The sequence below is a fragment of the Eubalaena glacialis genome, chromosome 11 (assembly GCF_028564815.1).
Source record: "Eubalaena glacialis isolate mEubGla1 chromosome 11, mEubGla1.1.hap2.+ XY, whole genome shotgun sequence".
NCBI classification, from domain to species: Eukaryota; Metazoa; Chordata; class Mammalia; order Artiodactyla; family Balaenidae; genus Eubalaena; species Eubalaena glacialis.
In genome coordinates, this window is record NC_083726.1 from 248,759 (window position 1) to 276,359 (window position 27,601).

At 41.0% G+C, this 27,601-nt stretch overlaps 1 protein-coding gene and 1 non-coding gene across 3 annotated transcripts; one reads left to right on the plus strand and one right to left on the minus strand.

The window, feature by feature from the left end:
- The first annotated feature begins 941 nt into the window (after positions 1-941).
- On the plus strand, positions 942-27,310 carry SYCE3 (synaptonemal complex central element protein 3). Of its 2 annotated transcripts, XM_061205603.1 has the most exons (4): positions 945-1,033; positions 2,304-2,417; positions 7,904-8,012; positions 27,047-27,310. In XM_061205603.1, exons 3-4 carry the CDS (start codon positions 7,904-7,906, stop codon positions 27,202-27,204), a joined length of 267 nt encoding a protein of 88 aa, XP_061061586.1. In that variant the 5' UTR covers positions 945-1,033; positions 2,304-2,417; the 3' UTR covers positions 27,205-27,310. The 2 variants fall into 2 exon arrangements, with proteins under 2 accessions (XP_061061585.1, XP_061061586.1); XM_061205602.1 differs by lacking the exon at positions 2,304-2,417 and having other exon boundaries at positions 942-1,033.
- Positions 12,279-12,385, minus strand: LOC133101894 (U6 spliceosomal RNA). The gene has a single exon (XR_009702780.1). It is a non-coding gene; the product is annotated as a U6 spliceosomal RNA (small nuclear RNA).
- Positions 27,311-27,601: the final 291 nt, after the last annotated feature.

Below are 27,601 nucleotides of genomic sequence, written 5' to 3' on the forward strand. Positions count from 1 at the left end.
GACCTTCTAAATGGCTTCTGACTCCGTGTACTTCCCTCCGCCACGACCACTGCCTCCCTGTCCCCACCTCCACCATCATTCACCCAAAAACCAGCAACAGCCCCATTTCTACTCTCCCTCTGGCAAGAGAGACTGCTTCGCCATGCCCCTCCTCTGCTTACCAACCTTCTAAGGTGCCCATCGCCCTCCAAATAAAGACCGAGCTCCCTGGACTGACCTATAGAGGCCAGAGTGATCTCTTTAGCCTCCTCTTGACCAGAGTTTTATGTGCAGCCTCTAAGGGTCGGGCAGCACGCTCACCTGGCCTTGCTTGGTGATCTGTGCTTTACTGCCTGGAGGCCAGAGCGCCTGGCAGACCTCGGCTGTAACCAAGGCCCGCACCTCCCAGGCGCATGGACCTGGGCCCCTGCCTCATCTCCTTGGGCCTCAGCGTCCTCTTCTGTGAGACAGCTGCAACAATGTCGGCCACCCACGGTAGCTGCGAGACAAAATACTTCGGCATTCAGCTACTCACTCAACAATGGTTACTAGCACTTGCTGTCCAGTATACTGGAGACACAGTGGTCAAGCAGACGCCCCGCCCCCCCCACCCCCGCCGTGCACGGATTTACGCTCCAGGTGCAAGGGGGAGAACACTCCCATAAGGACGGGGGCGTCCCCCCTCATCTCAGCTCTACCATCCCTCAACCTCAGCCACTCTTCAATCCAAGCACTCGGCCCACCTGAGACGGAGAAACCCAAGTGCGGGACCACGTGGGACCAGCCGGGACAACACCGCCCTTTCCGCTCCAGGCGACCAGCCAATGAGACCTCAAGGCCGGGACTTGGGACCAGCCTGAGGCGGGCGTAGTCAGGTGCTCGCAGCACCGCCCCTTCCGCTCCAGGAGACCAGCCAATGAGGGCCAGAGGCCAGCTCCGGGGGCGGGTCTGGTAACGGAAAGGGGAGGGGCGTCATTCTGAGGAGCCGCCTCAAGCCTCAGGCTGCGGAGGAGGAGGGCAGCCGAGCGGGAGCCCGAGCGCGGGCAAGCTGGAGGTGAGCGAGGCCAGCCCGCCTGGGGGTCCCGGACCCTCCCTTGGCGCCCCGACCCCCGAGTCACGGCGTCCCCAGGCGGTGCCCACCGCCTCACGCCAGACCGGTGGGGCGCCTACCGCTTCCTCACCCACCCGGCCCTCAACCCGGTCTCGTCACGCCGTTCTCCTCACGCCGCACCCCCGGCCCACCCCCGGCCCCTCACCCGCACGTCCTCCAGACCCCTCCCACCGCACATCCTGAACTCCATACACCTGAACCTCGCAGCCTCACGCCCCACCTGGACTCACATCACACACGTCGAATTCCCTCACATCTGCACCCCAGGCGTGGTCCCAGACCCTCACACCGCTCAACTGCAGGACCACCACCCCAAGCATCACACGCACACTCTATTCCCGTGCCGTTCACACCACGCGCACGCGCACGCCTCGCAGACTCTCCGGTCCAGGTGCCCCTCTCAGCCTCTCACATTTCTCACCGCAGGAAGGACCCCAGCCTCCATGACAGCTCTTCGTACTGGGCGAGCGAGGCCCTCAGAGCACAGAGAGGGCCCCAGGCCCGTGCATTTCTCATGCCTCTGAATTCCTCCGTCGCCAGCACCTCAGACCTTCACACCCTAGGGCGACCCTCCCACCCCCGCTTTCCCTTGCCCACCTCACCCCACAGGCAGCCGTTACCCTCATTCCCTTGGCTCTGGCGCTGGCCCAGGCCTGCTCTCCGTCCTAACCCTGCGGTCAGCCTCGGCAGCCTCACCAGGAAAGAATGCCATGGACCTTAATGCCGTGGTCTTCCTCCTGCGCTCCAGCTCACACCCCTTCCCTGGATCTGCTTTCCAGGCCCATCCCTCCTCTGAGGTCCCAGGGTGCCTTGCCACGGCCTCCATCCTTCTGGGTGTCTCGTGCTCCATCCCCCAGCCGACCCGCCCCTCAACTCCATGTCCCTCTAGGCCTCCGCTTTGTGTCCACCTCTCATCTTACACACGCCTTCGTTGTGCCTCCGCCGCGGGCACGTTTCTGCTCCCAGGCCAGTTGCACTCCGTCCATGTTGCCTGTGCCACCCCAGGGTCCTGAGAATGCCGTGCAGCCATGTGGCCTCAGCCATACTGCCACTGCTTCTCGGCTGCACCTCTGCCGAACGTCGGTTCTTAGGAAAAGACCTTTTCATTGCCGTTCGTAGGCAAGCTGGAGACCTCAGACTTGAACAGGGACTTACCTGGACCTTCACCTACCTGACGCCACCCGTACCTCTTTACCTTCCCTTCCCTTCGTAGGGTAAGGTGACCGTGCTCCTGTCTGAGACCAGTCCCTGCACCATCGGCAACGCTTTCTCCTGATTCTGCAGCCTTTTCTGTACAGCTAACCCTTTCCACACAGACCAAAGACAGGCAAGTCTCTGCCTTTGTTAATTTAAAAAACAAAAAACTTTTACTCTGTACCACCTTCTCACTATCTCCTGTTTTTTTCTACCCTCCTCGTCTAAGTCTGTATGCCCTATCTATTTTGTCTAGTGATCCATTAGTTCTTTTTTTTTTTTAATATTTATTTTATTTATTTATTTGGTTGTGGCAGGTCTTAGCCATGGCAGGCGGGCTTCTTAGTTGCAGCTCGCCGGCTCCTTAGTTGAGGCATGCATGTGGGATCTAGTTCCCTGACCAGGGATGGAACCCGGGCCCCCTATACTGGGAGTGCGGAGTCTTAACCACTGCGCCACCAGGGAAGTCCCTAAATAGGATTATCTTATTCTAAACTTTTAATCTTATTCTAGGTCTAGCATATTTTTAATAATAACAATGTTTTTGTTCCATTTACAGACTTAAACTTTTAATTATAAACTTAATGTATTCTACTTCTTTAAGTACCTCAGTTGTCTTAATAACAAACCTTCCTACCTTCTTATATAATTCTTTTTTTTTTTTTAATTAAAAAAAAAAGTTTTTTTGGCTGTGTTGGGTCTTCATTGCTGCTCGTGGACTTTCTCTAGTTGCGGCGAGTGAGCGCTTCTCTTGTGGAGCACGGGCTCTAGGCGTGCGGGCTTCAGTAGTTGCAGCACGCGGGCTTCAGCAGTTGTGGCTCCCCGGCTCTAGAGCGCAGGCTCAGTAATTGTGGCGCACGGGCTTAGTTGCTCCGCGGCATGTGGGATCTTCCCAGACCAGGGATCGAACCCGTGTCCCCTGCGTTGGCAGGCGGATTCTTAACCACTGCACCACCAGGGAAGTCCCCATATAATTCTTATAAAAATCATAAGTAAAACTTATAAATATTGTAAACCTCAAGTTCTCTTAAATGTCCTAGAACTCCTATAAACTTACTAAGACTGTGACTTAAAATTACAACCCATAATCAATTTCACATTTTAAACTCCAATGACAAAGCTGAGCTGCTACTCCGGTAGACCAAATTCTCTTAAACATTCAAATGCATACAATACCAGATAGTCAGGACTTCCCTGGTAGCGCAGTGGTTAAGAATCCACCTGCCAATGCAGGGGACACGGGTTCGAGCCCTGGTCCGGGAAGATCCCACATGCCGCAGAGCAACTAAGCCCGTGCGCCACAACTACTGAGCCTGCGCTCTAGAGCACGCGAGCCACAACTACTGAGCCCGTGTGCCGCAACTACTGAAGCCTGCGCTCTAGAGCCCATGCTCCGCAACAAGAGAAGCCACCGCAATGAGAAGCCCGCGCATCACAATGAAGAGTAGCCCCTGCTCGCCGCAACTAGAGAAAGCCCGCGTGCAGCAACAAAGACCTAACGCAGCCAAAAATAAATAAATAAAATAAATAAATTTGTAAAAAAAAAAAAATTCTCAATACCAGATAGTCATAGTACAGGTATCCCCTGCTTTGTGAAAGTTCACTTTACATCACTCCACTTTTATGAAAAACCTACATTAGTACCTGTTTCACTAACCAAAAGAAATATGAAGAGGATTTTTGCTTTTATTAAAAAAAAAAGGTAAAAAATGAAAATAGCGTCCAGCATTTGTTTTGCAGCGAGCCGTATAGAGGCAGTGTGCACCCCAGCACTGAGAGTAGCACCGCCAAGCTCATTCCCGGGGACCTACACTCTGCATCTCAGCATCAGGCTGCCACAGCTTTGAACTTTGTCTGTGAGCATCTGTGCTTTATCTTGGTTTATTTTGTGCGTTCATTAGCAAGATGTGTCCTAAGGTAATTGCTTCTTTGCCTTATGCCATTTTGGCTTATGAAAGGTTTTATACAAACACTCTACTTCTGGACAGTGGGGAAACCTGTAATTCTAGTTTTTATGCTCTTAATATTTCCTATCTTAATTCCCTACCTTCCCAGAATTATAAGTTATTTACCCATATGATTTTTAGAGTTTCCTTCTCTTGTACTTTTAATTTTTATTTTATTTATTTATTTTTAAATTGAGGTATAGTTGATTTACAATGTCGTGTTAGTTTCAGGTGTACAGCACAGTGATTCAGTTTTATGTATGTATATTTACATTCTTTTTCAGATTCTTTTCCTTATCGGTTATTACAAAATATTGAGTATAGTTCCCAGTGTCTTGTGCTTTTTAGAGTTGTCTTCTCAGCTTGCTGAGATTTCATAATGATCAGAGGACATTGGCTGGGGTTCAGTGACTCTGTAACAGTCTGCACTTGACTTCCAAAACATGACCCTCCTGGTTCTCCTTCTACCTCTCTGGCCCCTCTTCCTCAGTCTCTTTGGCTGGTTCCTTTGCATCTCCCCAGTCTTGATGTTGGGCCTCTTCTCCATCTGTGTTTTCTCCCTTGATCTCTCCCATTCTCATGTCTTTAAATATCGCCTATATGCTGATGACTCCCAAATTTCTATCTCTAGCCTACCTTCTCCCCTGAATTCATTTAGTCAGCTGCCTACTCAACATTCCCACTTGGATGCCTCATAAGCATCTTAATATGTTAAAAACTGAGTTATTTCTTTCCCATGCAAACTATCTTCTTCCAGTCTTCCTCCGTCTCAGTTAATTGTACCACCATTTCTGGTTGCCCAGTCAAATACCCTAGCGTTGTCCCTCACTTCACATTGACTCATCAGCAAATCTTGTCAGCCCTGCCCTCAAAATGTACCCTGAACGGTCCTCCTTCACACTACTTGCATCAGTCCTATGCTGATCTGAGCTGTTATTATCTCTCACCTGCATTATTCCAGTGATCTCCTCCTAACTAGTCTCCCTGCCTCCACCCATGTCCATATACACTATTTTCAATCTAGTAATTTATTAACATGTAAATCAGATTATCACCCTCCAGGCTCCCATCTCACTCAAAGAAAAAGCCAAAGTCTTTTCAGTGGTCTCTAAGGCCCACCTCAATTTCACCCACCAAGTTTTGACCTTATTTTCTACTACTCTTCACTTCACTCTCCCTACACCAACTATACCACCCTTATTGCTCTTCCTCCAGCTCATCCAGCAGACTCCTAGCTCAGGGCCTTTGTTCTTACTATTTCCTCTGCCTGGGATGCACTTTCCCAACATATACTGTATGGCTCACCATTCTCTCACTTCCTCCAGCTCTCTAGTCAAAATCACTTCAGCAAGGCCTTCCCTGCACCTTATCTGAAGTACAGCCACTACCCTGTGCATACTCTCTCCCACCCTCCACCTCCGGTTGACTTTTTTTCTTTAGTACTTATCCCCTCCTTATATTTATTTCACTCATTAATCTTGTCCAAGGATTTTAATGTTTTGTTCACTGCTGTATCTTCAGATCTAAAATAGTACTCAATAAATAAGTGTTGAATGTATGGATAAAATAATATAAGTGGAACTTCATAACTTAATGAATTGAGCAAGCAGTCCACACAACTTAGGTATGAAGTATGTGATTACCTATTTCTTTGCCTTCACGTAGATTTTTGTAACCACCCACATGATAGAATTATTTTACTCCATTTTGTACTTCCTTAGCTCTTTTGTAAGAAAACTGTAGAGATTTTTAACTTTCCAGAGTTTTGTGTTATTTTCATGGATATCTTTTCATTACATCTCTTGTAAATAATAATCTCCATTTACAAGAGATTATTATTATATTTAATAATATCTCATTACATTTTGGATCTCTTAAGGCTTTCAGCTATTTGGTCACATCTTGGAACTAGATGAGAACAGGGGCAGTCGGGAGCTAGATTATGAAGGATCTTATATCTATAGTAAAGAGATTGTATTTTATCCTGAAAGAAATAGGAGCTATTGAAGGATTTCAAACAGTGTGACATGGTTAGTTTTGTATGTTAGGAAAGGTCACTCTGGGAGTGAATTGGAAAATAGATTGGACAAGAGGAAGCTACAAGCAGGGAGACCAGTTAGGAGTCTATGACAATAGTCCAAGTGAAAGATGAAGAGAGCCTGTACCACTAGTTCCAAACTTTATATTTTTAGCTTCAACCTATCTCCTGAACTCCAGGCCCATGTATTCAACTGCCTATTTGTATCTCCAATTGGAGGCCTAATAGGCATCTCATAGTAGTAACATGTTCAAAATAGAGCACCTGGGAATTCCCTGGCGGTCCAGTGGTTAAGACTCCGAGCTTCCACTGCAGGGGTCACGGGTTTGATCCCTAGTCCAGGAACTAAGATCCCACATGCCACGCGGCACGGCCTAAAAAAAAAAAAAAAAAAGAAAAGCACCTGGTTTACCTTCTAATCTGCTCCTCTCCTACTCTTCCCCGTTTCAGTTAATAACACCACCATCCATTAAGTTGTTCTCACAAAAATTAGAAGTCATTTCACTTTCTCTCTTCCCATAACTTGCCCCTGCAAACCTTGACACAAGTCCTCTACCCAATTCTGTTGGCTTATCTTCCAAAATATAACCAGAACACTTCACTTCTCACTATTCATATTATCACCGAAGTCCAAGCCACTGTCATCTGTAGACCACTTTAGTGCTCTCCTGCGTAATTGGTCTTCCCACTCTTTCCTCCTCTCAACCTTCTGCAGCAGTCCATTTTCCAAACAGCAGCTGAAGTCTGCTGTCACCTTAAAATATCATCACATAATCCCCTGCTCTCTCAACCTCCAGTGGCTTTTCCGCACTCTCAAAATAAAACCAAAGTTCTTGCCTACTTAGTTGATCTCATGTCCTACCACTCTTCTCCTCAACCCCATTCTCTATTCCTTAAAACACACCAGGGACACTCCCACTTTTTCTTGAGCCATTCCCTCTGTCTAGAACTCTTCCCCTAGATCTTCACATGACAACTCCTTTTTGTCATTCAAATGGCAATTCAAATGTCACTTCATTAGAAAGGACTTCTTGGACTTTACAAGCCAAAGCATTTCTCCCCATGAAAAATCTTTATTACACCATCCTTTTTATTTTCTTTGTAGCAGTGACCACAAACTGAAGGTATCTTTATGAAACTGTTAAGTTGGCTATTATCAGTCTCTCTCCCTGGAATGGAAGCTCCATGACAGCATCCAGTCTATTTGGATCCTCAGATACACTGCAGTGTCCCCAGAGCCATAGTAGATGTCTGGCACATAGTAGATGCCCAGTAAATCTGTAATCAATGGTGGATAATGGAATGGACCTCAATTAAAGCAGCAACCTTGGAGAGAGGGAGGAAGGCACTGATAGGAGAGACTTTAAAGAGCTGGGCCAGGCTATGATCTCCACAAGGGCAGGATTCAGTTCACTGGTGGCTCTCAAGCACTGACCCTTCCTGACCCATAGATGATTTAATGTTTATTCCATAAACAAAACTGGTGAGTTTCAGTGACCCTTTAGGTCAGGAAGATAAGAGAAGGAGTTAAAGATGACCTAAGTTTTCTGGCTTGGGCTACCCAGCTGTGAGTAGTGGAGCTAGAATTGAAACACTGGTCTGTCTCACTGCATCTTCTTTCTGTGCACTGCCTAGATGGCTGATTCTGACCCTGGTGAAAGAAACTATGACAACATGCTGAAAATGCTGTCAGACCTGAATAAAGACTTGGAAAAGCTATTGGAAGAGATGGAAAAAATCTCAGGTAGGATGTTTTCCCAGACAGGGTACCTTCACCCTTCTTTCCAAGAGCTCAAATCCTCCCTACACTTCTAAGCTCAAATCAAGTGCCTTCTCAACCAGGTCTTCCCTGACTACTTTTCAACTTCTACACCATATAATTACTGTACCACAAGATTTTACACTAACCGCTGAATATTGCCTTGACTCGTTTTCTGATTATTTTATGTGCGTTTGCATCTTATTTCTGCAAATGGGCTGTTATCTTTTTGAGGGCAGAAATAGTGACTTCTTCTTTTGTAACTGGGCACAGTACCATACCCAAGCTCAAGTACTCAGCAAATGACAAATGATGTTAATATAACACCTGTGAACAAAGTTGGAACACACTTTCTGTGAATCATTTAAATAAGAAGAGTTCAGAGTAACAGTGCTAAGACTGGTGAGGTGCTGAAATGGGAGGTACAGCCAGTGTAATGAAGCAGCAGCAGAGTTCAACAAGTTTCTCCATTTTTGGAAAAAAAGTTTTTGTCTGTTATTTTATTCAACATGTTTCCACTAAGCGGTAACTAGCAGTGGTAGTGATACCATTATAATTCTTTAATTTGTTCTTTACTAGTTCAGAATATGTGTAATTCTTATAATTGTGTGAGCCTAAGTTTTGCTAGAGGAAATCATAATGTAAAACAAATTTTAGAAAGCCTGCATACTCTACTCAAACGAAAACAAATTATTTTTAAGGACATTATTAGTTTATAAATAATCTCCATTTATTACAACAGTCTTCAGAAAATTTCTGCTTAGAAATGTTTGCAATTTTGTGCCCATGTACTTGAAAGTCTTATATATACCTTGCTAAAAGGTTCTATAATTCATTTTCCACTATAAGTTATTTAATTCCTTCAATCTAATTAAATAGTATCTTATTTAACAGCATTTACTAAGCACCTACTATGTGCTTTTCTAGAATACAAAGTTGAATAGAGATGCTCCTTCATTAGAAGAAATGGGCAGGGGCCAGAAGCAGACATCAAGATGACTAATTATAATTTAAATATATAAATTAAAATTAAAGCACATTTTAACTTTATGTTAAAATTATAACCTGGGAAATGCTAATAATGGTGTATACCAAGTACCAGGGAGGGAGCAGAGAAGAAGGAGAGGCTGACTGCCTGGGGAAGCAAGTGAGGCTTTGAACAGAGCAGAGCACTAGGGAAGGAGCAGGGATTGGACAGATGGGGTAGGGCCCGTGGGTAGGAGGAGATAGGCAAGGCTGTGTGCCCGTGAGGGAAAGACTGGCATAGTCAAGAAGTCATATTAGTGCATGAGATTCACAAGGAGGCAGGCCAAAGAAAGAAGAGGCTGAAAAGGTGAGAAGAAGGGTCTTCAGTGCCAAGCTAAAGAGGTTTACCTTTCTTGTTCAGGTGATAGGGAGCCATTTGGGATTTCAAGGAAGACACTTGCCTTTTGAAAAGATACCTCTGGTAGCAGTGTGAGAGATGGTTCGGAGAGGGAAGACTAGAGGCAGGAAGGCCAGTTAGGAATGTTCTGCAGAACTAAAGGCTAAAAAGGAGCTAGCCTTACCTCAGGCTTGGCACTGAGAACAATAAGAGAATAACAGATTTCTGTGATAGCATCTCATTGATTTGTAAGAGCTCTTTATGTATTAAGACTTGTTCAAAATTGTAGTAAATATTTTTCCCAGTTTGTTATTTTCCTTTAATTTTGTATATGAAGCTTTGGTAAACAGAAGTCATATGTAGTAAAAATGTATCAATATTTTCCTTTCTGATTTATTCCCATTGCTGTGATGCCTAGAAAATCTTTCCCTAATCCAAGATCAGTGAAATAGTCATTTATATTTTCTTCTACTTTGTGTTTGGTCTTTCTTTTTTTTTTTTATAAATTTATTTATTTATTTTTGGCTGCGTTGGGTCTTCTTTGCTGCACGCGGGCTTTTTCTAGTCGTGGCGAGCGGGGGGCTACTCTTTGTTGCGGTGCGCGGGCTTCTCACTGCGGTGGCTCCTCTTGTTGCGGAGCACAGGCTCTAGGCGTGTGGGCTTCAGTAGTTGTGGCACACAGACTCAGTAGTTGTGGGTCGCGGGCTCCAGAGCAGAGGCTCAGTAGTTGTGGCGCACATGCTTCGTTGCTCCGCGGTATGTGGGATCTTCGCGGACCAGGGCTCGAACCCGTGTCCCCTGCATTGGCAGGCGGATTCTTAACCACTGCGCCACCAGGGAAGCCCTGTTTGTTTTTTCAAACATTTAATTCTAAACTATCTGGTGTGCCAAAGGAACCAGGCTGTGTACTGCGTTTTTGTTTAGATTCACTAGAGTCTCTCTTTTTGGCAAATAATTCCAACAGTAATTAAGGTAATAGTTAAGTAATTTATTAAGTAATAATAAAAGTTAATATTGCTAAGATGATATTACTAAGGTAGTAGTGTTGTGAGAAAATGCTCTCTCACCTTAGAGACAAGGTTGACAGGTGTTTATATGGAAACAAGTCACATAAAAGACTTAGCTTTAACAATTTTAAAAATTTGTCTTTTAAGTTTTCTAAGTAAACCTGAAATTGTTTGATAGATTCAACTATTGTATTTAAGCATCTGCACATCCTGGAAGGCTTGTGTACTTCCTTTCTCACAGAAATAAAACAAATGTAGCCTGCATCTACTTGGCATGAATGAGGCTTCTGTTGTGCATGATTCCACATCCCCTCCCCTTGGTGCTTTTCCACATCACATTCCTTGAATTGATGGAAGGTCCATTATTTCCCCTTTAGCTTATTCTTTCCTTCATTTTAGTTGCACATATTTTCCTCTTTTTATTATTCTATTTTTATATAAATGTTCTGCACAGTTGTCTAATTTGGGGGGCAATATACATCTTTCAGAATTTTTCTTTAGCAATTTATCAGCTGGTAAAGATATGTTTTTATCAACATATAAGCGACCACAGGTTAAATAGTATTAAAATGTTTTGTAAAATTTACCTTTTGTAATTTCTTAAGTAAACAATACGTTCTTGGGCCCACGGACTCAAATCCAATGGTTGAGAACAATAAAATATTTTTCTACCTGAAGTGTAAGCAGCAGAACTATTTTGTCATAGTGTCCCTAGGTCAAGTTAGGACAAATATTGTTGACAGAAGTAGCATGGTTTTGGGCCATGATGAATCTCACACCCTTACCCTTTAGGTTAAATTTAAAGTGAAGCCCAACATGTAAGTTCTTGGCCTCTGTTGCCCCTGGGAAGGCTCTTGCCCAATTTTTCCAGTGACCACACAGGGCAAGGAAAATCACCAAACAAGCAGTCATCAACTATCAAAAGCACCAACCAGCAAATAAATGTAAGTGTGCATATTTATATGTATTTATATAAATATATATGTTTATTTTAAACTATTAAGTATATATGCATAATTTAAGCAATATTAAAAAGCCAAATCATCTTGACTCCAAGGCTTAAAGTTTCTCTTTCTGTTCTCTTGAACTTAAGTCAACTCATGACCTAGGATACAGTACAAATTTAGCTGTAGAATGCCTTATGGGGGTGAGCCTTGAGAATGTAAAATTTCTCAGGTAGAAGGAGAGATTCTAACTTGGTTTCCCCCATCCCCAAATCCATCCCATCCTGTCCTATTAGTTTAGAAGTGATTTCTTTATTACTCATGAAGTTTTTATATATAGTAGAGCAGAGATAGCTAACCTGTTATATAATATGTTAGGTTTTATGGCTTATCACACTGGTTTCATTATTATTAATCAGTGAGTTCCCCTTCATTATTCTTTTTTCTTTTTTTACCTTTTCTCACATGTTTATTCTCCAGATAAATAATAGATTCATTTAATATTTTATTTGGAATTGTGTTAAACCTATACGTTAATATAGAAAGAATGATATATTTTTAACATTAAACATTCTCAGGTAGGAATGTGGTATTTCTCTCCAATTATTCCAGTGTTCTTTAACATGTCTCAAAGGGTTTTGCAATATTTTTCTCCAGATTTTTTTTGCCTTCGATTTTATTTTATTTTTTCCAGTTTTATTGAGATATAATTGATACATAATATTGTATAAGTTTAGATTGTATAACATAATGACTTGGTATATGTATATATTGCAAAATGATTACCATAATAAATTTAGTTAATATCCACCACCTCACATGGTTACAAGTTATTTTTTCCCTTATGATGAAAACTTTAAAGATACTATTCCCTTAGTAACTTTCAAATATACAATGCAGTCTGGTTAACTATAGTCATCATTGCTGTTCATTACATAAAAATGTGAAATACTTCACAAATTTGCATGTCATCCTTGCACAGGGGCCGTGCTAATCTTTTCCGTATCATTCCAATTTTAGTATATATGCCGTCAAAGGGGGCACTCTCCAAATTTTTCAATACATTTACTTCTGTGTTTCTGTTCCTATTATAAATGGGGTGTTTTTCTGTTTTATTTACTAAATAATTAATACTAGTGTACAGGAAGGCTGTAGATTGTTGGATATTTTGTATTATTCTAATAATAATAATAGTAGTAATTTTATTATTCATAGCTTATGTTTATTGTTTACCACGTATTGGTCTCTTTACCATATGTTTTACACACATTATCTCATTTATTCTTCCTAACAAGTTTATGGGGGAGAGACACTATTATTATTTCCACTTTACATATGAGGAGGAAATTAGAGCTTACAGAGTTTAAATAACTTGTTCAGGGAATTCCCTGGTGGTCCAGTGGTTAGGATTCAGCGCTTTCACTGTCAGGGCCCGGGTTCAATCCCTGGTCAAGGAACTAAGATCCCACGGGCCGTGCAACACGGCCAAAATAAATAAATAAATAAATAAATAAATAACTTGCTCAAAGGCACTTGGTCAAACTGTAGTAATATCCAGTTCTACTCAGCCTCTAGAGTCTTCTGTCTTTTTCTGTATTCTGAAATTATACGTATAGTATTTGGAAACAACTCTTTATTGAACAGTTAATGGTGAAACTACTAGAGATAACTTCTGATAACTTTTTCAGTGTCTTCTTTGGTTAATGCTTTAAGATTGTGTAGTTTGTGTATTTAATTTATCCTCCCACTTCATCCATTTCATCAGTATTTTCTAATTTATTAGATTACTGCTATATACAGCATTATTAGCATTTGAAAATAAATAACTATTATTAGATAATTATAATGAATAATCATGTTTATTATTTAATAAATATTATTAATAATTTGTAAGTTGATAATTATTAAATAAACAATGATTTTTAAAAGAAATGTTGCATGTACATTGTTTTTAAAATCCAAAGTAAATTCAATTAAAATAGAAAATTACAAGAAAAGTTTAAAATCAGCAAAATCCAGCCACTCAGAATTAACTACTGTTAACACTGGCAAACATGATTCCAAGTCTCTCTCTATGCAAAAACAGAATAATGGACCAATACGGGATGCATAGAGGAATCTTTTTTTGACAGATACACTTTAATGAAAATGGAATCATACTATACAAGCTACTTTTAAAATAAAGAGTACTACCTTTAATTTTACTTAAGACTTTAAATTGAAGTGAAACTGAAGAAATTCTTTACTTAAAATAAATATTTCTTCACCATAAAAACTATACTATAATTAAGAAAGTTTGTGGGGAAACATTAAGGAAATTAGTGTTATTTCTTCAGTTGTATCTTTTATCTTTATTCAGGATCTAATAACACTAATCAGTAATATTTATGCCTTACTTATTAATTGCTAGATCCTATACTAAGCACTATATGAATTTGTTCATTTAATCCTCACAACAATTTTTGAGATATAGGGATTGTTATTATCCCTATTTACAAATAAAGAAACTGAGGCACAACTGTCCTTCGTTATACTATTACCTGTATTTGTATATTATCAAGTACAAATAATGTTTACATCAACAATAACATTTACAACATTTACACTCTATTCTGTAATCATAATTCCTAAGGTTGTTGACACTCACACATTCTGTATTCAAATAATTCAAAGAGTTAAACCTAGTAACTATAGCTTTGGACATTGTATTCCTTGAATTCATAAATGCTTAAGAATATATCTATGTTTATAACTGGATGGTAACTTGGTTAGGTATATAATTATTTTCTTTATAACTTAAAAATATGCTTTCAGCATTCAGTGGCACTGTGAAGATGTGTGAAACACTCTGCCTCTTAAAAGTGACTTTTCTGCCTGTAAGATTCTTTCTTTATTCTTGGAGTTCTGTACTTCACCAGCATAAGATTGGTGTTAATACCCTCTAACATATTTCCTAGGACATGTTAGATCTCTAGAGCTGTAGATTTGAGTATTTTTTATTTATTTATTTATTTTATTTATTTATTTTTGGCTGCGTTGGGTCTTCGTTGCTGCGCGCGGGCTTTCTCTAGTTGCAGTGAGCGGGGGCTACTCTTCGTTGTGATGCGCAGGTTTCTCATTGCGGTGGCTTCTCTTGTTGTGGAGCACGGGCTCTAGGCTCGCGGGCTCAGTAGTTGTGACTTGCAGGCTCTAGAGCGCAGGCTCAGTAGCTGTGGCGCACGGGCTTAGTTGCTCCGCTGCATGTGGGATCTTCCCGGACCAGGGCTCGAACCAGTGTCCCCTGCGTTGGCAGGCGGATTCTTAACCACTGAGCCACCAGGGGAGCCCGATTTGGGTATTTTTATAAGATCTTTTTCATTTATTGTATCTTTGGGTACTTTTAATTCTATTTATTTGGTTTATTTCTTCAGAAATTCCAGTTATCCATATTGTCTTGTCTCTTTTTGTCTTATCTTCATCATCATCTCTGTAATCCATTTTATTTCTTTGTTATTTTCCATTTTACTTTGTGTCAGTGCCTCAAGACTGTCCCCCTATTCCCTGATTATGCTGTTGTATAACAATTTTCTTGTCTCTTTATTTTCAACCTCAGATGTAGAGAATTGATTTTATCCTACTCCTCAGTTTGTGATACATTATGATCATTGGTCCATGCAGGGCACTACTAGTTTAATTTTTTTATTTATCCCCTTCAGTCCCCATGCTCCATTCCCTTTCCTCTCTCCACCTGTAGGCAACAATTCTAATGTGTATTTTTTGTGTGTGTATGTTCTTGTGAAATGTATATTGCTGTTTTATACATTTATTTGAAATTTCTATAAATGGTAAATTTATGTTAAATTTCTATAAATGATTATATGTTTTTCATACTATTTCCTTTTTTTTTCATTCAGAATTATGTGTGTCAGCTCTTTCCAAGGTGCTATGTATACATCCAATCTATTGCTTTTAAATGTTGCGAAGTATGCAGTAGTGTACATCATTCATGAGTGGCTAGGCTAGGCCACATGGGTGATAATATGGACGTTTAAGCTCAGCCCATCTGTAGGACCTGTGGATGAAGACAAAGTCTCAGAGAAGGGCATATGGGCAGGGAAAGCATCTTAATATGCATTTGTTTTTCTACATTCTAAATTAATTGGATTTCTGGGCTTTTTTCATCCTGCCTTCCCTAAAATTTTATTATTGTTTTATTAAAACTTTGAGTTGAATGCTTTATTCATTTATTTTTATTCCTTTTTAAGTTATGAAAACATTTGGAGCTGTGCATTTATCTCTAGATATGTCATTGCAACCCATAAGTACTGATAAATAGTGTTCTTGTTTTTTGTTTTTAAGTCACCTTTATTTAGGTATAAATAAATAATAAAATAAACATTTTAAGTGTAATGTTCACTGAGTTTTGCAAAATGTATACACCAGTATAACTAACACTATTGTCAAAGTATAAATTATTTATATCCCTCCACAGCATTTCCTTTTGCCCCTCCCCAGTCAATTCCCACTCTTCCTTCCCCAACACCAGGCAACAACTGATATACTTGCCTAGAGTTTCATATAAATGGAATCACAGTGTATACACTTGTGTCTGGCTTCCTTTGCTCACCGGGTCCAATCAGCATAATATCAATATAATGGAACAGCTTGATGTCCTGTGGAAGGGAAAGGCAACTAAGGAGCTGGAGAGTCGATATACCTGAATTAGGATAATGAAAATGTATTGTTAGCTTTGTCAGTGGAAACCAAACTGCTTTTGGTGGTGTTTACTAAGAGGTATAGAGAAAACAGCATTTTTCAGATCAGTAGCTGCACACTAGGTACCAGGGGATGTGTTCATTTGTTCAAGCAACGAAACCACATCTGGAGCAGCAGCTGCAGTTGGAGTCACCCCCTGACTGAGTTTACAGTAATCCACTGTCACTCTCTAGGATTTGTCTCCCGTACAGACCAAACAGGCGAGTTGAATGGGACTGTGGTGGGAGCTACCCCCTGCATCTTTCAAGTCCTTAATGGTGGTAATAATCTCGGCAATCCCTCCAGGAATACAGTGTTGCTTTTAGTTTACTACTTTCATAGGTAGAGGCAGTTCTAGTGGTTTCCACTTGGTCTTTCCTACCAAATAGCCCTCACTCTGTGGATTAGGGAGCAAATGTGGGGATTCTCCCAGTTGCTGAGTATATATATTTCAATTATGCATCCTGGAACTGAGAAAATTACCATAAAGTGGGTTCAGAAACCCACTAAGCCCACTGTGAGACAGACCTCAGCTAGAACTCCATTGATAACCTGACCTCCATATGCCCCTCTTCTGACTGGTAGATCACTACACTGGTAGCGATGTTTTGGGTCACCAGGAATTAATGTCAGTTCAGAGCCAGCGTCTAGTAGTCCCCAAAAGGTCTGATTATTTCCCTTCGCACAATGTGCCATCCTCCAGCTGTACTATTGTAGGGTGCCTGTTCCTGAAGCTGATGATCACGTAAAGAGGAAAAATAACTAAACAAGTAGTTACAACGGATTTCTATGAGTGTTAAGACTGAATAATCTACATGGTGCTATGGGTAGCTAAAAGTGGAACCTAATTTGATATAAGGAGCCAAGGAAGGCCTCCTCGAGTAAATTACTTCTCAGCTAAGACTAAAATATGAACATGAGTTAGCTGAATGAAAGAGGAAAGGAGAAAAGTGAAGAGATGAGAGTTTCTGAATACAGAAAGAATAGCAGGTTTAGAAGGTTGTGGGGTAGAGTGAGTTCAGTTATGGATATGCTGAGTTGGAAGGGCCAGTTTTATATAGAGGTGGAGATATTCTACACACTGTCAAAAATATAATCACAGAGCCAATGCAAACGGTATAATGTACCAATATAAACTGGTGTAGCCATTATGGAAAAGAGTATGGAGGTTTCTCAAAACATTAAAAATAGAACTACCACATGATCAGCAATTCCCCTTCTGGGTATATATCCAGGAAATTATGCAAGAAGAATGCATTCCGGAGATGTAATGTACAGCATCATGACTACAGCTAATATGATATTGTATACTTGAAATTTACTACAAACGTAGATCTTAAGTGTTCTCTCCATACCAAAAAAAAAAAAAACCCCACATAACTGTGAGGTGATGGAAATGTTAATTAGCTTGATGATGGTAATCATTTCACAATGCATACAATATCAAAACATCACATCATACACCTTAAATATATACAATTTTTATTTGTCAATTATACTTCAGTAAAGCTGGAGAAATATAATCCCAGAGCTCAAAGACTGAGGGGTTAAAGCACCGTTCATTCATTCATTCATTCGTTCAACAAACACTATTTTTAAAAAATATTTATTAATTTATTTATTTAGGCTGCGCCGGGTCTTAGTTGCAGCATGCGGACTCTTAGTTGCGGCATGCGTGTGGGATCTAGTTTCCCGACCAGGGATCAAACCTGGGCCCCCTGCACTGGGAGCACGGAGTCTTACCCACTGGACCACCAGGGAAGTCCCAACAAACACTTTCTAAATAACCACCTATGCCAAGCCCTGAGCTCAAGTTGCTTATAATCTAATGGAGAAATAAATGTACAGGCACATAAATGCAATATACTATGTTAATTGCTATAATAAAAGGATATTAAAATTTCAATGAGATTTTGGATGAGTGGCTGAAATCTGTGTAGTAAATTATGGAATTTTCTAAGAGGAGGTATGGAGCATTTCTCTGAAGTATTGTGAGGAGTTCCCCAGATAGACAGGTGGTAGGGAAGGCTTTCAGACAAAAAGAACAGTTTGTGCCAAGGAACAAAAGTATAAGAAAGCTGGTTGGACTTAGGGTTCAATTACTGTTGAATACACTACAAGTGGAAGTGATAGAGAGTAAATCTAAATGAATCATCTGGGGTCAGATCATGAAAGATTTTGTGTGCCACACCAAGAAATCATCCTACAGGCAACGGGAATAACTGAAGAAAGTTAGGCAGTGGAATGACATGAAGAGATAAGTGTTTCAGAAAGATTCTGTAGCAGTGTAGAGGACATTGGGAGCTAGCTCAGCAATGACCTAACCAATAAATACATGAGATGATAAGCCACTGTTAGTGAAAGTCCACAGAAACAAGAGTCAACATATTTACATCTCCAAGGACTATAGATGATGTCAGATGCAGCCTCCTCAAAATCCAAAATCCTATGAACAGGGAGTTTGAGGCACTTTAAACTTTCATTAATGCTCTCCTCAAAATCTTTACAGGTTTTCTAGCTTCCAACAACTGTCCCATTCCAAAGCTACTCTTACATTTTAGGTTTTTGTTACAGCAGCACCATACTCTCAGTACCAAAATCTGTATTAGTTATCTATTTGCTGCATTACAAATTAACCCAAACTTAGCAGCTTAAAACAAGAAACATTTATTATCACAGTTTCTTAGGGTCAGGAATCTGAGAATGGCTTAGCTGCGTGGTTCTGGATGTGGTTTTCATGAGTTTGCAGTCAAGTTCTAGGTCATGGCTTCAATCTCTGGATACTTGACTGGATGCTGGAGAGTCTCCTTCCAAGCTCACGTAGCTGTTGGCAGGAGGCTTTCTATGTAGCCTCTCCACAGGGCTGGTCATGTAATAACTTCCCTCAGAGCAAGCGATCCAAGAAATATTTATATATATAATAGAGAGAGAACCCAAGACAGAAGATACAGTCTTTTATCATCTAATCTTGGAAATGACATACCATCACTTCTGCCATAATCTGTTGGTCACATGGATCAACTCTGGTACAATGTGAGAGAACTACAGAAGGGTGTGACTACCAGAAGGTAGGGACTACTGGGGCCAACGTGGAGCTAATTACCGAATTTATTATGTAGAACATAAAACACATATTATTGGAAATAATAAAGCTTAGCAAGGTGGCTGAATATAAAATCAATGTACAAAAGTTAATTGCATTTTTATATACCTGCAGCAAAGAATTAGAACATATTTTTTTAAGGCACCATTTATAATAGCAACAATAACGGTAACACAAACACATACATCTATGAATTACCTTGGAAGAAGTTAAACAAGAAATATGCAAGGCCTATATGCAGAAAGTTACAAAACTTGACTAACAGATATTAAAGACCAAAATAAATGGAGCTATAGCTACCTTCATGAGTAGAAAGAAAATATAATAAATGTGTTCATTCTCCCCAAATTCCATCCAAGGCTTCAAAGTAGTTCTAATAAAAATCCTAATAGGGTTTTTCATGGAACTTGACAGGTTGATTCTAAAACATTTATTGGAGACTTGGGCTTCCCTGGTATTGCAGTGGTTGGGAGTCCGCCTGCCAACGCAGGGGACATGGGTTCGAGCCCCGGTCCAGGGGGATTCCACATGCGACGGAGCAACTAAGCCCGTGTGCCACAACTACTGAGCCTGTGTTCTGGAGCCCACGTGCCCCAACTGCTGAGGCCCGCGCGCCTGGAGCCGGTGCTCCGCGACAAGAGAAGCCACCGCAATGAGAAGCCCGCGCACCGCAACGAAGAGTAGCCCCCGCTTGCGGCAGCTGGAGAGAGCCCGCGCACAGCAACGAAGACATAACGCAGCCAAAAATAAATGAATTAATTAATTTAAAAATAAATAAATAAAACTTTTATTGGAGACTTAAGAGCCAAAAGTAGCTAAGATACTTCTGAGGAAGACAAGGACAGGGGATTCACCCTACAATTAGCAAAGTTTATGATACAACTATATAATTGACAGTGTCATATTGGCTTAGGAATAGACAAGTTGAGCAACGGAGTACAACAGAGAGCCCAGAAACGGATACACACACACACACAAAGTTTTATACGTAACGCAGGTGACATGGAAGGTCAGTGGAGGAAAGAAGGGACTATTTAACAAGTAAGCTGGAAAAATTGGTTATGAATAAGAATAAAAATTTAAAACGGATCCCTGCACACACACAAACACACAGTAGCTTCAGAGTGATGAGAACTTAAGTATCAAAAATAAATTTTAAAGTTTGGGAAGAAAATAAGGGAGAATATCTTTGCGACTTTGAAGGTTGGGTAGAATTTTCTAAACAAAAGGCAAAAAGTGCTAAATACAGAATAAAAGATTGAGAAATTGAACTACACTAATGTTAAGAACTTCTATATATCAAAAGTTAATTTAAAGGTCACTTCCTCAGTGAAGTCTTTCCCGAGCACCCTTCTTGAAATTGCAGATCCTTTTTTCCTAGCATTCTCAACCCTCCTTCACTGCTTTATTTTTCTCCTCAGCACCTGTTACCTTCTAACACACTGTATAAGTTTACTATAGGCACTATGTAAGTTTCTCGTTATTTAGTATATAATGGTCATGAGAGCAAGACTTTGTGACATTTTTTCTCACTGCTCTGTCCCCAGAACTTAAACAGGTGCTGACCCATACTAGGTGCTTGATAGATATTTTTTCAGTTGAATGATGTGTCTTAACTCCCTGACTTTTTATGCATTTTGAGAAAGCTTGTGTCTTAAGCCTCCTGGCATCTCCCTTGCCTAGTTCAGTGCTAACAGTGAAATCGTATTTGGAATGTGCTTGTTTCCCTTGGTACCCACTTGCCTGGCACAGTGAAGAGAATATAGTATGTTTTCTATATTTGTAATTGACTTTGTTCTCTTCCACGCCTGTCTGCCATAGTGGATCCCCATTTGTTATTTCCTAATGAGTCTGGTTTATTTGTTAGTTTGTTTCTCTTTATGGTTCTCTGGCAGAAAGGTTGACACCATACTTCTCAATTCATAGCGTGTTAGCGTCACTGGCCCATATAACAATCCTCACTTATTTGTTTATTTATGCTCTTTTTTTTAATTCCTTTTTTTGGTATATCCCTTTTTATGTGTTTCTGTAAAATTCATACTTTTTGTTTTATATCTCCAGCTTTTATCTTACTTTTTAAACTCAAGACTATGTTATGAAGACCCATTTGAGTAGCCATGTGTACATGTTATCTATTACTTTTAACTGCAATATAGTATTTATTCCATGGTGAGCCACTGCTGTTTGCTTCTCCATTCTTCCCAGTGATGGACACCTAGATTGCCTACAACTCTTCATCACCAAAAACAACGCTACAATGAACATCTTCACACATCTATGCTCAAGGACCTGTGTAATCATTTTAGGGGTTACCAGATGACCTCACAGAACGGCTGAGTCAGACTCTGTTCCAACCAGCAGTGTCTGGGGGTTCTTAGATCCCACGAGCTCACAGACACTTGATATTATCCAGCTTTCTAATTTTACTAGTCTAGTAGGTGTAAAGTGATATCTGATTGTTTTAATTTTTACTTCTCTAATGAATTCCAGATTCTCTTCAAATGCTTGTTAGTCTTTTGGGTTTCTTCTTAGGGAATGTAAGAAGCAGTGTACCATAAGCAGCTAAAAACATGGACACAGGTGCTTGGCTACTTGGGTAAAATCCTGCCTGTGCCGCTTGTTAGCTGTGTGACTTGGGCAAGCTGCTTAACCTCTCTGTCTGTTTCCACTTTTGAAAAATGAAGATAATTATAATATCTACATCTTATATTTAAATAAATTTTTATCAAAGTGAATTCACATAAAATTAACTATTTTAAAATATACATTCAGTGGCATTTAATACATTCATAATTTTGTGCAGCCACCAACTCTGTCAAGTTCCGCAGCATTTTCATCACCCAAAAAAGACACTTTGTACCTGTTAAGCAGTCACTCCCATACCTCTATTCCCAACCCCTGGCAACCGCCAATCTGTTTCCAGTCTCTATGGATTTACCTATTCTGGATATTTCATATAAGAGAATCATATAATATGTGACATTTTGTTTCTGGCTTCTTTCACCTAACATAGTATTTTCAAGTTTCACCCATATTGTAGCATATTATGAGTACTTTATTCCTTTATATGGCTAAATAATATTCCGTGTATTCATCCACTGATGGATATTTGGGTTGTGTCCCAATATTTAACTATTGTGAATAGTGCCACTATGAACATTTGTATACAAGTATTTGTTTGAGTGCCCATTCTTTATTGTTTGGGACACTATCTAGGAGTAGAATTGCTAGGTCATATGGTAATTCTATATTTAGCTCTCTGAAGAATGTCAAACTGTTTTACACAATGGTGCATCATTTTACAACCCCACCAGCAATGTACAAGCGTTCCAATTTCTCCACATCCGCACCAACACTTGTTATTTTCCAGGGTTTTGTTGTTGTTACTGAATTTCTTTTATTGATTTGAAGTAATTTCTTGTATATTCTAGATATTAACCCATTATCAGTTTTAAGATTGTAAATTTCTTCTATCATTTGTATGAAAATTTTGTCCATGTTGTCCTTAGTTGAAAAAAAATTTTTGATAAAAAGAAATTCACCAATATTTTGCCTTATGGTTTTTAAGAAGTCCCTAGATCACAGGTATTCTGCTAAATTTTGATCTATAAATGCTATTTTATCTTTCATATTTATGTCTTTAATCCATCTGGAGTAAACTGTCCTTTTTTCTCCTTTTTTCAGGAGACATATATTTCTGAAGGATTTTTTAGTGTTACTTTCATCATATACTAAATTCCATATACACTTAGGTCTATCTCCGAGCTTACTATTTTCTTTCATTGGTCTGTTTGTCTGTACCACACTATTTCTTTTAAAAAGGGCTTTAGGGAATTCCCTGGCGGTCTAGTGGTTAGGACTCCACACTTTCACTGCTGAGGGCACAGGTTCAATCCCTGGTCAGGGAACTAAGATCCCACAAGCCACGCAGTGTGGCTAAATAAATAAATAAATAAAACAGGGCTTTATAGGATGTCTTGATATCTAATAGGGTATATCCCCCCCTTTTAGCGGTTATTTTTTTAAGATTGACTTGACTATTGGACCTCTATTCTTTCATATACACTTTTATAATTTACAAATACTGATAGTTTTATCTCTTACCTTATACCTCTTATTTCTTTTAAATGTTTAAATTCCATTTACCAACGTCTTCAATACCCATAACATTATTAGAGGCATCCTTGTTTGATTCCCAAAGGAATTTATCCACGGTTTCTCCATTAAGTATAATGTTTGCTGTAAGTTTTTGGTGTATCACCTTTACTAGGTTAAAATGTCTCCTTCTATTCCTAATTTGTTAGTTTTGATTTTCTGAAATCACAAATAAGTATTAAACTTTATTAACTGCTTTTTTTTGCATTAACTGAGATATTACTATGATTTCCCCCCTTTTATTAATGTGGTTAATTATGCTGATTGATTTTCTGATACTCAACTATCCTTGAATTTCTTTTACAAACTCTACTTGATCATAACGTATTATTTTAACACATTGTTAGGTTTGGTTAGATCATATTATATTAGGATTTTACATCTATTTTCATGTGAGACAGACCTATAATTTTTTTTATATAATCTTTGTCTGGTTTTAAAATAAACCAGCTTAGGGAAAATTATGTTTTTATTTTTGCTTATCTCTATTCTCAAATTTTCTACAGTGTAAATGGAATACTTCTATAAAATGCTTTTCTTAAAAAGTTACACCAGGGGACTTCCTTAGCAGCTCAGTGGTTAAGACTCTGAGCTTCCAGTGCAGGGGGCGCGGGTTCAACCCCTGGTCGGGAAACTAGGATCCCACATGCCACGTGGTGCAGCCAAAAAATTTTAAAATAATAATAATAATAATAAAATAAAATTTTAAAAAAGTTAACACCAGTCCATACATACAGTCAGCTTATCAGTCTTCCCTCTTTTTCTAATTTCTGGAATCACTTATGTTAGATAAGAATTAACTGTTCTTCCAAAGTTCGGTGGAACTCATCTGTAAAACCATTTGGGACCTGAGATTTGAGGAAGTAGACCTTCACCATTTACATTTTAAAATGTTGATTCTTCTATTTTGCCAGTGACGTGAATTAGCCTGTGGGCTGTAAACTCCAGGCTTATCTTCATCCCTTTATCGCCTGGCTCAACTAGCCTTGTCATTCTTGTTCTCTGCTTCTACCTCTTCTACTGTCAGAACAAATCTCCTCACTGCATCCCTCGTTAGTCCTCCCTCTCCTACACAGATTTTTGGAACACTTTATCCTCATCCTTTACTGAACCCTGCATCTAGTGCACATCTTGACCATTTTTTAAATTTCTGTGTGAGGACCTGGCCCTACCCAGCAGGTTATCAGAGTTTGTGGGGCGAGTCCTAACTAGCCTCTCAGAATATCTGCTGTTCAGGCCCCTCCAGAGATTAGGACCTTGGCTTTGCTACTGCATAGGCCTTACCAAAAGCCCTCTGAGAAGGCCTGCCCTCACTACCTGGTCTAAAATAAGACTCTTCCTATCCCATTTCTCTGTCACAATACACGTTGCTTCGCAGCTCCTTTCACAATGTGTAATTGTCTTATATGTTTATTATCTGTCTCCTCCCACTGCAACTAGTATAGAAGCTTACGAGGGCAGGGATGTGTCTATCCTGTAGTAGACAGCTGTATCATCAGGGCTGCCTTAGCAAAACGCCGACACAGAGCAGGTGCACAATAAACATTGAATGAATGAAAAACTCAGGCGACATATATTTCCGAAGGAGTTTCAGATGATTGTGAGTCCTTCCTATTCTATATTTTCTTTTTTTTTTTTCCCCTTGGATCAGATCATAAGAGGGCTATGCACTTGATATAGTGTTTTAGTGTCTCATTGAATTGCCTTTTCTGAAGTGTGCTTTGATACTGTGCCACCAGCTTTCTTTTACCGGTGCCTACAACTGTAAACATAGAAGAATGTCTTTGTATTTAAAGCAGGGATGTTGTCAAGGACATTTTCCACTATGTTACACACCTCTCATGAAATATACCTATAAGGAAGTTCTTTCTTAGGGTAAAAATGTCTTAAACAATGGGTTTGTTTTTATTTTATGGTCACTGAATCTTATAACCGAGCATGTTTCCTTCTCTGCTTTGACCTCAGGAAACTCAGGACTAGAATTTCAGCTGCTATGTAGGACTATATGAGATTCATTTCTGTGAGCTGTTTGTTTTGTTTTGTTTACCCACCCTAGTTCTTTGTCCTGAATACCTGAATTATTTATTTTATAGTAAGAGTTTCTCCTTTCTTGAGCACCTAATATGTTGGAGACAGGTTACATACATCATCAGTTTAATCTTCACAGCAAAGCCATGAGATCCGGACGTTTTCCGTCCTTCACATAAGAGGAGATGAGGTTAGTAAGTTTAAATCACTTACTGCAGGTCACGCAGCCAGTGAGTGGAGAGCTGGGAAGCAGACTCTGCCCTGCCTTCAAGTCCATGCTCCACCTGCTGCCCAGGTGGCCTCACATGGTGGTCTGCAGGCTTCCTGCACCAGAATTACCCAGGATGCTTGTCAAGATGCAGGTTCCTGGGCACCATTCCCAACCTGATACACAAGAACCTTCTTTGAGTTCTGAGAGGGGCCAGTGGTCTACATTTTAACAGGTGTCCCAAGTGACTCTCATACTTCCAGAAGATCGAGAATCCCTGTGCTAGCTATATATCATATGCCCTCTATCTGTTGAGGTGTACTGCATGTATCTTTTCTAACAATTTTTCCCTAACCAAACAGATGCCACTTTCTATAAAACTTCAAGTCTGCCACACTGCTGACCTCAGTTGTGTGTAGACATACATGTGCATTTGTTATTAATCATTCTGCCTAGCTCTCTTTTTTTTTTTTTCATTCTGCTTGCGGGATCTTAGTTCCCTGACCAGGGATTTAACCCACGCCCCCAGCAGTGAAAGTGCGGAGTCCTAACCACTGGACTGCCAGGGAATTCCCTGCCTATCTCTTCTTTGGTTAATTTCCTGAAGGACATAGTTTCCCAAAGTATCCAGCATTTTTTAACCCAGACAGGAGAAGTTCTAAGGAGATGTATTTACTGCACAGAGAGACAACCCTGTTCTTCGTAGCTCTAAAGGGGAGAACCACACCAGTGGGGGTCGGGTGCTGCAGAGGGAAGGGGTGGAGGTGGGGCTTCTGCACACACCATTGGATTTGTACAGGAAGCACATGTTCACCTATAGGCCCAGGGGATGTGGCCCTCAAGTTGCTCTCAAAGGGAAAGAGCAAGAAAGGTGGTCAGTGCAGTGGTGAGCACCAAAGGACACCTAACATGGAACTCGGCAAACCTTCCCAGAAGGAGGAGCCCCCGGACTGGCCTTACTGAAAGCAGAGAGGTGCCAAGGTGGAGGTGGGCAGGCATCCCAGGCCAATGACCATGAGATAGCCTGAGGCTCTAGCCTTGGAGGAGTGGGAGTGGTCAGCCCTACCTGAGTATGTGAGCTTGGGCGGGGTTATGACTTCTTGGGGGTCACCCGGCAACCACTAGCTGTGAACTGCAGATAGGTAAGGACCTGTGTTTACTCTCATTTTTCCTAACATTTCATGTCAGATTGGCCGCCAACCTTTTAGTGTTGTGGGCTGGTGTATCCAGAAGTTAAGACTTGTGTGAGATTAGGGAAGGTTCATTACTGCTCTGTGTAGAGAGGAATTTTAACAGGGTTGTTATGAGCCCTATAACACATGGCCGACCCGCTTTCCCTCCTTCGAGTAATCGGGTGACTCAGCACGTCCTGTCCCCAGGATGCTGGGCACGAGCGGAGGCGCCCAGCCCTCGCTGGGGGGCTCCAGTGCTGCAGCCACTGCCTGTGGCCTGACCAGGGCCTGTCTGGTTGTTGCAGTGCAGGCCACGTGGATGGCCTACGACATGGTGGTGATGCGCACCAACCCCACGCTGGCGGAGTCCATGCGGCGGCTGGAGGGCGCCTTCCTCAGCTGCAAGGAGGAGATGGAGAAGAATTGGCAGGAGCTGCTCGACGAGACCAAGCGAGCGCAGTAGGCCCGCCCGCCCCGCGCGGCCCGAGCGGGCTTGGCAGAGTAGCAGCGACCCCGGAGCAGGGCTGTGCGCAGGGCTTGTTTCTCAGTAAACTTCTTTCCAAGCACAACCTAAGGACCCTTTCTGTCCCACTCAGCTGCATATCAGACCTTGTGGACAGCACATGAGAAGGGCGAGATGCAGAGGCTCTCGATGAAGTAGACGTACTCAGTGCCAGTGGTGCCGAAGTTAGAATAAAAAAACAAAAAAGGAGCCAGACGGGGACAAACCAGGTCAGAGGGTGGGACAGGCAGTAGTATTCAGTCAGATTTATTTACCTTCCTACAGTGAGTTCCAAAGCGAGTAAGGGGGAGCATTAGTTATTCAGTTGTGTATTTGGGGCACCAGGCTGGGCACTCTC

Excerpts from the sequence above, each read along its gene's own strand:
- SYCE3 (XM_061205602.1), top strand. The coding sequence starts at position 7,904 with ATGGCTGATTCTGACCCTGGTGAAAGAAACTATGACAACATGCTGAAA. Across the intron at positions 8,013-27,046 it reads AGAGATGGAAAAAATCTCAG|TGCAGGCCACGTGGATGGCC; the intron begins GTAGGATGTTTT and ends TGGTTGTTGCAG.